The sequence below is a fragment of the Platalea leucorodia genome (genome assembly GCF_965183815.1).
Source record: "Platalea leucorodia genome assembly, chromosome: 4".
In the NCBI taxonomy this organism is placed as follows: domain Eukaryota; kingdom Metazoa; phylum Chordata; class Aves; order Pelecaniformes; family Threskiornithidae; genus Platalea; species Platalea leucorodia.
The window spans coordinates 52,286,478-52,299,376 of record NC_138826.1 but is presented as its reverse complement, the minus strand read 5'-3'; the positions used below and the strand labels follow the sequence as shown (position 1 = coordinate 52,299,376).

Sequence of the window (12,899 nt, the reverse complement as noted above, 5' to 3'; positions counted from 1 at the left end):
ATTACTGTTTCTTTATATCTAAGTAATAAAAAAAACAAAACAGCCCTCCCAAAAAAGTGAAACTGGGCCTGAGGCCTCTATATAAAAGACTGTGCTCGTGGACCATACTTTGAGAAATTAAGAAAGACTTCTCCTTTTCCATTTTCTCTGTAATCCCTAATGGAAGGCAGATGGTATATCTTGACTTTCTACTGTCAAATGACTTATAAATGTCTGTGTATGTGTCTCCTTAGAAAAAACTGCGCAGGTCACAACACGCTCGCAAAGAAACAGAGTTTCTGCGACTGAAGAGGACTAGACTTGGCTTGGATGACTTTGAATCTTTAAAAGTTATAGGAAGAGGAGCTTTTGGGGAGGTTTGTGGCATTCTTGCTTGAACAGGATATTAAAATTGGATTGAACATTAAAATGAAACATTTTAATTGCAGAATAAAAAGTTCCAGTTGGGGAGTTTTACTGCAGAAGAATAGCTATTTGAGTAACTGTACAAGTGTAATAAGTCCAGTAATGAATTATGTGCATTGATTTCTCAGGGTCCCTGGAGAGGCCCTTAGTTTCCCACAGCTTCCTATTAGCCCAGAGTGGTGTTGCCTGTGTGGCCCCCTGAAATGATGGATTTGCAGTTGCAGAGCTCCTCTCCGTAAACATTCTCCCTGACCTGGGTAACATCACGGTCGTATCTGCTCCTGAATTTTTATTGTAAACAATCTCACAGCTACCTGGAATTTAGTGTGCCTGCTAACTTTTCCTAAAACAATAACTACTTCAAACTATGTGTTCATCCCTAGTGTTAGTGTTGTACATGGTGTAGAAATATTTATTTTTTTTCCATGTGTTTTTAAGTGTTTAACAAAAGAACTTTTCCATGCCCACCAATTTTGAGCCTTCCAGTAGATTTCACGGTGGGGTCTAGTTTCTGAGGTAGAGAAGGTTGATTGGGTTATATTTCTCATTATAGGTACGCCTTGTTCAGAAGAAGGATACAGGCCATATTTACGCAATGAAGATATTAAGAAAAGCAGATATGCTGGAGAAAGAGCAGGTTTGTGTTGTATAAGCCCCCTAGCTTTCAAACTTACGCTGTCTGGAAAATTGCTGAAGTTCTATGTGGCAGATACTATTTGGTCATATTTTCCACTTTGAAAGCCCCAGTAATGGTATAGCAGTCCAAAGCATCTATGGAGTTGCTATCACAGTACAAAAGAATAAGTAGAAGTTAGGAAATAAGGTTGTGTAACAGCATTTTTTAAAATGTTTTATTTACAACCAATTTGGAATAGTGACAAAGATATCTTTTCTCTCTTCCTTTATCAGTGCAGACCTTATAGTGCTTAATCTGTAAAATTGCATTTCAAGGAAAATGCTTCTTGTAAAGTAATACTGAGCCAAAGTAAAAACTGAGAGCACTTGGTGTTTTCTTTTGATGGTTAGATACCAACAGATGTCACATTGTTCATTGGCTTTGTTTTCATTTTTAGTTGGGTCTTGTCGTCTTGTTAGTTTGGTTTGGTTTGGTTTTTGCTTTTACATTTTAGTTAACAATTCACTGCAAATTCCTGGTGGGAAACAGTAAGTACTTCAGCACCACAAAGCAAAGAAGTAAGTGTGGATGTCTCAAGCGAAAGGGCAGATAAAAGAGGACTTACCTTACTTGTCCAAACCTTACCCATCATTTGCTCTTGTATTACGTTTCCCTACTTGTACTTCATTTTTTTTCCTGGCGCAGGCTTTTTGTCTCCTCGATCCCATGCCTTGAATATAGGGAACCAGAGGAGCAGCACGTCCTGCACAGCAGCCAGGATGTGTGTGGCCCTCTGGTTGAAGTCCTGCCCCCATTTCATAACCTGATGTGGCAAGGAGGCTGAGCTCACACTCTCCATTTAGTTTGGGACTGTAATCTTCCCTGGAGAGTGTTTATCTGCTGTAATTTTCATTGCCTGGTTTGTTCAATGGAATGCAACACAGGATACAAATACAAGAAAATTAAGTTTGGGTTTTGTTTTTTTTTTTCTCCCAAGCCTGATAGCTCTGGGAGATATCCTAGCTGTGTTTTAAGCAAGGTTTTAATACTATATTTTATAGCTACATTGAGGAGTGGAGGGTGGAAAGAAATTCTAACGAGAATAGATAGAGCTAGATAAATCAGAGTTTCCTACAGAGAGAACCCATTGCTCTATGAAACCCTGTGAAAAGCAGATACAGGCATAAAGATGCTCCTGGCCAGTAAAACTGGGGAAGAGACGCAGAAGACTCTGCTGCTTATTGGAAATAGCCCTCAAAGCTGGAATAGTGGTACATACTTCCTCTCCAGAAGTTGCTTTCTGGTGTCTGAATAATGAAAATCTTACAGCTGTCAAGAAACACTTTTCCATTTCATTTTATTCCTGTCACGTTCCTTCAGGATGAGTGTACGTTCTAGTGAAACACTCACCTCTCCTCCAATCTCTATTACTCTTAGTTTCCAGTGAATTCATGGGGTAGCAGCTCTCAGTATATCTTTTCAAAAACCTCAGCTGGGACTGGAATATCCTGAGCGAGGTCAGACGTTCCCAAACTCACTTGCCCAGGACCAACATCAGCAGCAGTGGTGGCTGTATCAGTTCTGGGCCAGCTTCGTGCACATCACTTGGAGGAACGGCTCCATTTTCTCTTCCCTTCCCCACCCCCCCTTAAATAGCCCAAGACCCTGACCATTTTTGCACTGCTTTAATGCTGGCCACTGAACTGTTTGCTACCTGCCGTCATCTGTAAGGGCTGACGCTCATCCCAGCCCTGTTCCCACTTGGCCAAGGCACTTGACCAAAAACCCCAAAATGGGGTTTTTCGGGAAGTAATTAGTTTAGGCACTCTGTCGCTTTTGCTAGAGAAGATTCCCCAGGCTTATCTTGCCAAGTTTAAACTGTGAGATATCTGTGTAGAAGTAGCTATTAGTTTTTTGTTTCTTTGTATACATATATGAGAAATCTGATAACTTCTGACAGGAATCAGAATGCATCTACCATTTTACCTCTTGGGTTTTGCATTCTTTAAGACCAGCTCTGGCCTTTTCCAATAATTTTGTCAGTATTTGCACCTTGAGTTGCACATTAAATTTTTGTCTGAGCTTACAGTACCGTATAAAGCTCTGTGATGGTCAGCTCTGTAATTTTTTTGAAGGTTCCTGTTTCATTTTAGGGTATAGTAAAAAAGGGAATTGCACTCTTCCACCAGCTTTTTCAGTTCTTTCCAATAAACAGAGACAGCTTAATGAGCTATGCTTTGTGTTTCTAGAGACTGCTTCTGCCAAGTTGTGTGAACAGTTATTTTCAACATTGAGTTGACTTCTGTGGGCTTCTGCTGGGTATTTTGTGAGGACTGTGTAGGATCTAGTAAAAACTATGAAAAATATGAATATGAAAAAGAGTATGAAAAATATTTTCACGATCTTTAATGAAGAAACTATATTGTAGGACTAGAAATATAATATGGCATTCCTTGATGAAATATTTAAATTGTCCTTTAATAATAGTTTTGTTTGTTTGTTTTTTATTTTAGGTGGCCCATATCCGAGCAGAAAGAGATATTTTGGTTGAAGCAGATGGAGCCTGGGTAGTGAAAATGTTTTACAGCTTTCAGGATAAAAGAAATCTTTACCTGATCATGGAGTTCTTACCTGGAGGTAAGCTGTATGTTGTGGTGTTAGGTGATAGAAGTACTTCTTCCTTAGCTTCTGCTGTCAGCTTCATAAAATGTTAGAAACAAGCATGCTGTGTAATTTGTTACAATAAAAAACTTTAATGTCCTTTTAAATGAAGTCCCAGTAAGGTAACCACTCCTGATTTTTAGGGGAAAGAGAAAGGTTATGGAGAGATGTTAAAATAGACTTGGATTAAATAATTATTCTGATCCAATGTTCTGCTTTTTACTGCTGAAGGAAGTAAATATATGCAATACACAGAGCTAGTAAATACATGCAATACATGTATTATGCATTAAAATTCACCGTATCTTCCTGGGCTATCCAGTTAAAATTCCTATTTAGGATTTTCAACAGTTAGACATCCAGTTTACTAAAAAAGTATGTTGGGTTTGTAGGTCCTTGCAGTAATAGTTTTATAATTAGTAGCTATAAGGCCAGTTAAGGTTAAATTTGGATTCTACTGGGGTTTCACATAGAATTAGTCTTGTGATTAAAATGTTCTGATTTCTAAGCTGTATTTTCTGCTCTGTGATTAGGTGACATGATGACCTTACTAATGAAGAAAGACACCTTATCAGAAGAGGAGACACAGTTTTACATTTCTGAAACTGTGCTGGCCATAGATGCTATTCACCAGCTGGGATTCATCCACAGAGATATTAAACCAGATAACCTTCTGCTGGATGCTAAGGCATGTAATGTACATGTAAACTGCCTGTGCTTTAAACATCTCAGTCTGCACTATACCATTTATAGTGGTTCGGTGGGAACCAGTAGTGCCACACTGGTGACTTTAAACTAGCTGGAGTAAAGGCAGAAAGTGGTCACTTTCTTTTCCTTGTAGAACACTAGTGTACTTAAACAAAGCAAAGCTGCCCTTGTTTTTTGTTGGAAAGCCTTTTAACCCTTTTAAGGCAAGCCTTTCACTTAGGGTGTCCAGATGCTCATAGTCATACACATTAAAAACTGATACACTTAGTTACTTCAAGACAAATGAAAGCATGAAACATTCAGACAATGCTAAATAATCAGTTCAATTCCTGCAGTTATCTTTTTTTTTTTTTTTTTTTTATTACCCACTCACCAGTGGAAACACTCTGTCTGTTAGACTGACTATAGCGAGCCATGAAATGGACTCAGTAAGCATCATACACAAATCTGTAGACCATCTAGCATTGATGTCTGGAAACCTGATTAAAAGCAGGTTACTATCAAAACAAAGCAAAGGAATTTTGTCCTGGAGGCATTCTCAGTCTCAGCGGTATCCAGTTCAAAACAAAAAACAGGCAAACTAGCTGCCCTCAGCAGTTGCAGAATTGCAGATGTAACTATTCCCAGGGGGCAATAACCCTTTTGAGAAAAAACACACTCTTGCAGTACCTCAAGATTCAGTCATTATTTGCCTACTTGTCCTGGATTAGATAGTCCTGTGCGAGTCCATGATGGCCTGAGAAGGCAAGTGCAGTTATGAAGACTTTCTTTTTCAAGCACTGTCATTCTAAATTATGTTCTTATCTTCTCTGATTTTTTTAGGGTCATGTAAAACTGTCTGATTTTGGGCTATGCACAGGTTTAAAGAAAGCTCACAGAACCGAGTTCTACAGGAATCTTACACACAACCCGCCAAGTGATTTCTGTAAGTATAAGGTGTCCTAGTTAAACATTTAAATAGTTATGAGCTGCAGCTATGCCACATCATAATTTATTTCTGCTGGGTTAAGCAAGATTGGTCAGGCTGGTTGCATTTACTTGGAAAACTGGAAATGCATGTTCCCCAGGACATGGAAGCATTTCACAGGAAAGAAATGATGATTTCTGCAGTGCTAATGTATTTTTGCACATTTGTACACAGATACAAATACACATAATGTGGTGTATCTATATTTTAATGTATTTTTCATAACAGTGTTAGTGAAGTTACAGAAATACTCTTTCAGAAGGGACATAGGTTTCATGTGCTGACTTACTGAAGTCAGTGACAATCTCATGAAGCTTTTATTAGGAGTAAAATTGTTCATCAACAACCTTGGTGTTGTGCCTTGGTGACACATCCACATTAGTGTTTTATTCTACAAATGTAAAATTCCTCTGCAGTTCTTCTTGGATTCTTCACTCGTTGCTTAAAACAGCATTGCCCGTATCTGAATATATGTTGCCAGCTGCAATAGTAAGTGCTGCTGATCTCAGATCAATCTGTAAAACTTTTAGCAAATTCTAATTTAGAATTGCTGATCATGTGTCCTACTTACATGAGTTTCAGCTGCATATTGGACAGTAGTTATTCATTTTCCCATCTCCAGTTATAATCAAGTATTTGTTTCTAGACTAAAGCATTCTAAAGATACAAAACAGTCATTCTTTGAAAACAGAACGTTATCAATCTTTTCTTTTAATTCTCACAAATGCATTTATTATCTAATAACTATTTTGTAAATTAGCATTTCAGAATATGAACTCAAAGAGAAAAGCAGAAACATGGAAGAAGAACAGGCGACAGCTGGTGAGTTAATAAAATTATGTATAATTTTTTTTTTCTTTTAAACTATTTACAGAAAATGTTACATAAAAACTTGGCATTAATGCTACTGGTTTTTAAAAACTTGAAAGGCCCTTATTCCTTACAGATGTCACTCTCTTCAAGCTCCCAAAATTGCAAATAACTAAAAAGAAGGTGGTCCAGTGATTCCGGTTGTGGAATAGCTCAGAGATCAGGGTTGCTTTGTCTGTCTGTTTTCAGAGCTGTGACTAGCAAGACCCTGCTCTTCTCTATGCCTTTGATTCCCTTATGAGCATCTGGACTAACTAACCTCAGGTGTCAGTAACTGCTTAGCAAAGCTGTATCTTGAGTTTGTCTCCTACACTGACCTGGTATTGACACTGTGTGTGAACACCTGGGTTTAATTCCTGCAGTCACAAGTCCAGTGTCACAAGAAGATGCCTAGCTGCGTGGTTCTTTAGAGAATTGTGGGGAAAACTTGTTTGTCCTTCTGCTGAACAGGAATGTGATGGAAAGGCAGTAGAGGGTATTGGAACTGGAGTGCTGAAGCCTGGGTTTATAATGAAAAGTGATCAAGAAATAAAGGGAGCTCTGGCATTAACTGAATCAAAGGAAAGTATCTGTCAGCCAAGGGATTTCAGAATTTCAGCCCTGCTTGTGATTTTCACCAAACAGCAGTTGCAAAAACTTCAGTTTTCAAATTTTGGAACTTTTTTATTTTGCACACACTGTTTAAAAAGTGATATGCTGCAGTATTCCCAAAAAGCTTTGGTGGTGTTTTTTCTTTCCTCATGAGACATAATGAGATTACATTGCAATCATACTGCCTCATAAGGGCTGTATTTCACACCCTTACTCCGCTTGGAGTTGCATCCCTGAAAAGACTACATCTCCAGGTCAGTAAAGACTGACGTGGCAGAACTGTGCGGTGAAGCTAGGTGAATCATGAGACAGTCCGACAGAGAGAAAAGGCCAAAACGACAACTTGGATCAATGCTATTTGAAAAGGAGCCATATTCTTGGTTTTTCACTGATTCAGAACCAAATGTTTTGGCTCAGTTCAATAAAATGAAGTATTTTGTTTCTGGTCAGACCAATGAAAGTAAAAGATTTTTCTGGCAAAACTGGTTTTGGTGGACTTTTTTGGTTTTGTGGGTTTTTTTGTTGGGTTTTGTTTTTTTCTTCCTCCTTTGCTCTGTGCAAAATTTTCCATCAGTAAAGAGAAATTCCCGAATAGCTCAAGATTTAGTCCTTAGCCAGAATCATCTAGGCTGCACATTTAAAAGGTTAAAAGGATGGAGCCTGGGTCCAGTAAGAGCTCAAGTTAATTTTGTAATAAAGACAAGGTAATACATGGAACAGCTAGCGTATCACGAGTGTCACACGTGGGAATCTACCACAGGTTATCCCTTTTAAAAAAACAAACAAACAAAAAAAAAACCCAAAACCTACAACAACAACAACAGAACTTATTGGGTATTTTAGTAATATGGCTACCTGAAACTTTAGCTAATATGACCTTCTGATATTGCAGTGGGAATATTCTATGATTTCATCACATTTAGGAGGATGATTTCCATTTACTTTCAAGGTTCTCTGTGCTTACTCATGTAAAAGAATAATGTTCTTGGGATTTTTAGATACTGTGAATTCTCAAATTAAGTGTTCTTGTCCATCCAAATAACAAGGTCCTATATGTGACTCCCCAGGAAAAGGTTTTGCAAAGTGTAAAAATGTAGTATTTATCTTTTAAAGAGTTTATTCTTTTTTTCCAGGCTTATTCTACTGTTGGAACCCCAGATTACATTGCACCAGAAGTATTTATGCAGACTGGGTACAACAAGCTGTGTGACTGGTGGTCTTTGGGAGTGATTATGTATGAAATGCTAATAGGTACGTTAAAGATCCCAACTTAAGAATCACTTACAGGGTTCAAAGGTAACAGGGTCCATTAGTTCACCGAGTCTGATCCCCTGCATAGTGGAGATACCAGAATTTCATTCAGTTCTACCTGAAGAAAACCCCAAATTTAGCTTCTGTAAAACTCTGAAGTCCTCCCACCTTTCCAAGAAGACAGCAAGAGATGCAGCCTCAGTCAGTTGTTTCAGTGAATAACTGTGCACTATTAAATGTTTTTGAGGTTCAGTCTCATTACTTGGAAGTAATAAAATAACCTTTAATGTTGCATTACAAAAGAGAAAACTTTTGGCTAGTACTACTTGTTAGATTTGGGAGCCGTAGTGGCAAAAGCAGAGGCGCAGGTCACTTTCCTCTTCTGAGAAAAGCTTGTTAATTTTTCTCTTTGTTTGTGCAGGATATCCACCTTTCTGCTCGGAAACGCCACAAGAGACTTATAGGAAAGTTATGAACTGGAAAGAAACGTTGGTATTTCCTCCAGAGGTGCCCATTTCAGAGAAAGCAAAGGATTTAATTCTAAGGTCAGTGACAAAAGCTCACTTCTGGCCACTCACCCAGACATAGTCATCTTCCGTTAGGTTAACTTTTGGTTCTGCATGAAGGAAGCTTTAGATTGGAGGGAAAGTTGGTTTCTTCTTTGTCACCATCCTTGATGGATTTGTTGTTGTTGTTTGTTTGTTTAGTCTTTTTCCCTTTGCCATTTGTTTGATATGAAGGAATAAGCTGTAATAATCTTGATTGTACCACAGTATCAGGAGAAACAGAGCAGACTGGGGGGGGGGGGGGGAAAGGTGATTAATGCACAATTTTTCTCTTCTCGGAGGCAATTAGAAAATAACCGCTTACCAGCGTTTAATGCGCTGAACATAAATCTTTGGATGTTTTGGATTTACTCACTTTTTCCAAAATGACAGTTTTTAATCCATTCAGTTTGCATTGAAGTTTTTGCAAGGGGTTTTGGTGTCAAGGTCGGGCAGAAATGCTCTCTTGTCCTGGGAGGTTTGGGGGGATATGGTTTTTGGCTTTGATTTCTCCCCCCCAAGATAATATTACAAGCGTACACAATTTTGTTACAGGCAAAAAGGGGAATGTACTTCAGAGGCAGAGCCAAGAACTAGAATTTATTACGAGTCCAAGCAGTGCTGCAGTAGCATACAACAAACATAACACATACAACAGTTATTCTTAATCCAGTTACAGTGATACCAACAGTTCAAATTATTTAATTATTGCTAATCCTCATTAATAAGTTTGTGTATAACAGTTTTATTACATTTTCAGTGTCTATTTCTCTAGTGTTCTGCTTAACTTCTCCTGTGTGTTGTCAGCATCCTGAGTTCTTTGCTGGAAAGAGCACAGTGTTGCTGCTGTGGATTTCTTCCTCCTCAGTCTTGGCTGTGTTTGGGGCATTTTTGGATATTTCAGGCAGTTTATTTGTTAACATGTCTTGCTCAAGAATTTACTTATACAATGACTACTTGAATTTATTAGTGTTTCTCTATATATGGAAGGATTAAATTGGGGTAAAACATCTTTAGTTATAGACAATTTACTAAAATGAGGTCAGAACAGCAGGTTAGGCAACAAACACCCGGCCATTGGGTATTTTGTCCATTACAGCTTGGACAAGTTAGACAACATATATTTCAATTTAAAGGAAGTTGCAGACAAAGCTAAAGGTTTTTTTATTTTTATGGATACAGATAAAACCAAGCTAAAATAAGCTCAAGTCCAGACAAAGCCTGACAAGTCCTGAGACCTGGTCTGGCTAACTGTTGTTACAAGGTTTGAGGTCTATTATTAGTACTTGGCATCAGCCAACTGGCTGGGCTGCAGTAGAAATATAAGCAGTTTTTTTTTTCCCAGGTGACACTCAACTACAAGGAAAAGAACATTACAGTCTATAATTGGAGACCGTTTATAGCCTAACTTGCTATGTTACTAAATTACCTGCTGAAAATTTCACTAACTAGTGAGAAGGTGACCTTTTTTGTATTGCAATGTATTGATGTGAAAAGTGCCTTGTGAATCTGGATGATGTGATTGTGTGGAGAGATTATGAGTTTGGGATAATTAAATCAACAACCAGAGGCTTTGCTCATGTAGGCAAACAGGATTTCATTTAACAAAGTCCAGCTGACTTTTAGAGCAACAGGAGGCCCACATCCCCATGCTACCACGCACTCCCCATTTCCAGGAGGTCGTCAGGTGACTCCGCGCTTGGCAAGACCAAGCTTTTTGTTTGAAATGTGCATTTTTTCCTGTTATTGTAAGCCTCCCTCTTTGTGTCATTGTTGACACCTTCTGCCATGCTCAAAGAGACTGCAAGGATGGTGTAAAAATATAAAGCAGTTATATCTTTGCTAACACATACAAAAGATAGCTAGGATTTAATGAACTCCTAGGCTAAGCATTAGTATGCTCACCATCTCCGTGATGAGATACTTCAGAGTCTTTTCCAGCCAGCTGGGCAGCGGTCCAGGCAGGCATCAGTCCAGAGGAGAAGGGTCAGCCTCTGCTGCTCCCTGGAACAAATCCCTGATGTCACTGAGTTGCTGTCAGAGAGCTTCTGCCTCCCTATTTTTTTTCTTTAGGATTTTATACTTTTCCTTGTTGGTGTTTTTCCTCCTGCCTACTTGAACAGGTAACAGTCCCCATCTCAACAATCCTATCTATCCTTCTGCCCTGCTACTCTGCTCTGGTGAGACCCTACCTGGAGTACTGTGCCCAGCTCTGGGGTCCTCAGTACAAGAAGGACATGGACCTGTTGGAGCAGGTCCAGAGGAGGGCCACAAAAATGATCGGAGGGATGGAGTACCTCTACTGTGAGGAAAAGCTGAGGTTGTTCAGTGAGTTGAGGTTGTTCAGCCTGGAGAAAAGAAGGCTCTGGGGAGACCTTATTGCAGCCTTTCAGTACTTAAAGGGGGCTTAGAAGAAAGACGAGGACAGACTTTTTATCAGGGCCTGCTGCAATTGGACAAGGGGTAATGGTTTTAAACTAAAAGAGGGTAGATTTAGACTAGATATAAGGAAGAAATTTTTTTACGATGAGGGTAGTGAAACACTGGAACAGGTTGCCCAGAGAGGCGGTAGATGCCCCATCCTTGGAAACATTCAAGGTCAGGTTGGATGGGGCTCTGAGCAACCTGATCTAGTTGAAGATGTCCCTGCCAGTTGCCAGGGGGGATGGGGACTAGATGGCCTTTAAAGGTCCCTTCCATCCCAGAGCATTCTGTGATTCTATGATCTCTGTCTCCAACTTCACCTTTTTCTTCTTACTTGACTCTACAGACTTCCTCACAGCTGCTTCTCATAAACTACCAGTTTCTTCTAGAGTCTGAGCTGAGGTTACGCAGCTGGGCCATGTCAGAAATAGGCCTTGGGTCTTTGTACCACCAGCACCTGGACCTCTAAGGCCTATTTCTTCAAAACATGCCAAGAGGGGGTGACAGGGTGAATAGTGACATGGCATGTTTTGAATGTGTCTGGCTCATTGTGGTTCCAAAATGTGACATCAGAGAGAGCCCTATTTCACTAAGTGTATCTGTTCAAAGTAGTTTGACTTTGAAACATGGATTTTAAATAGTTGAGAACATGCAGAGGAGTTTTCAGTGGTAGGGAGATGCAACAGTTTAGAAAAGGTGTAAATTACTGTCATCATAGCTTTTTTGTTTTGGGACTAACAATATTCTGCTTCTACTATTTCCCTTCTTTCCTTGATGCAACAGGATCCTTCTACGTTACCCCAGGTGATGGAACAATTTGAAAGAACTTCCTCAAATTCGTGATACAGGATACCACAGCAGTTTTATTTGCTGTTGCTTCTGTCTGCATTTATTGTAACATTCCCTTTATTTTTTTCTACTTTTTCAGGTTTTGTATCGACTCGGAAAATAGAATTGGTAGTAATGGAGTAGAGGAAATAAAAAGTCATCCGTTTTTTGAAGGAGTGGACTGGGGACATATCAGGTATTATATGTACACATTTTGTAGAGAGAATAAAAGCCATGAAAGCAAGAATTTAATGTACTATGATGTCAAGGATAATTATTTCCAATTTATCTTTTCTTTTGAAAGGCAGCTGCTGGCAGTAGGTGGATGACAGGGAAGGTTTTCAGGCCTTGCTGACATTCATAGATCTGATCAGAGTTTAACTGTCTTGAGATGCCTCAGATTGCCCCAGAGTGCCCAGGATGGACAGAAATTGTGGTAGGGTGGCTGAGTTATTCCTGATGTACATGCTCCGGTATCAGCAGAGAGCTCCCCTTCCAGTAGTAACGGGCTCTGGAGCTATTGCTATAATCGACTTTTTTTGTAATAGGAGCACGAGAAAAGCAAACTCTATTGCAAGAATGCAGGGGAAATAGATGAATGAAGAGGAGAGGCAGCAAGTAGGAGGAAAACACAGGGCATGTCTTTACTGCACGCTGCAGATACTACACCTGAGTGAACTGGTATGTCTACAAGAGCGCTGGGCAGAGGCACTGACTCACCTCAGAGTCGCAGCCCCTGTGGTCAAATTCTGCTGGGCCAAGCCTGGGTAGAGGGCCCGGGCGAGGCAGCCGTACCAGTTCCAGCCTGAGCTTCTGCCTGCAGATGCTGAACTACATCTGCACGTACCCAAAGTGGTAACGCCTTCAGAGCAGACTCTGGTGGCCCCACAGCTGCCATCATTTCAACTGAAAGTTACTGTTCAGCTCTCTTTAACGTTTGAGGTAGTCTATTCTTTCAGTAATACTGTAGTTTTCTACATGAAAATCCATACTGTGGGCGTATGATTGTCCAGTTCTTGTACTTCTCATTTCC

General features: G+C 39.7%; 1 protein-coding gene across 2 annotated transcripts in view; it reads left to right on the top strand.

Annotated features, from left to right (window-relative positions):
* The window catches only part of STK38L (serine/threonine kinase 38 like), a 53,230-nt gene that overhangs the window by 33,043 nt on the left and 7,288 nt on the right, over window positions 1–12,899 (top strand). For both annotated transcript variants that reach the window (XM_082310339.1, XM_082310340.1), the window contains exons 4-12: window positions 234–356; window positions 959–1,042; window positions 3,535–3,658; window positions 4,216–4,370; window positions 5,213–5,315; window positions 6,118–6,179; window positions 7,952–8,069; window positions 8,491–8,614; window positions 11,967–12,062. In XM_082310339.1, the coding sequence (XP_082166465.1) occupies window positions 234–356; window positions 959–1,042; window positions 3,535–3,658; window positions 4,216–4,370; window positions 5,213–5,315; window positions 6,118–6,179; window positions 7,952–8,069; window positions 8,491–8,614; window positions 11,967–12,062 (989 nt within the window). The remainder of the gene's footprint in view (window positions 1–233; window positions 357–958; window positions 1,043–3,534; window positions 3,659–4,215; window positions 4,371–5,212; window positions 5,316–6,117; window positions 6,180–7,951; window positions 8,070–8,490; window positions 8,615–11,966; window positions 12,063–12,899) is intronic.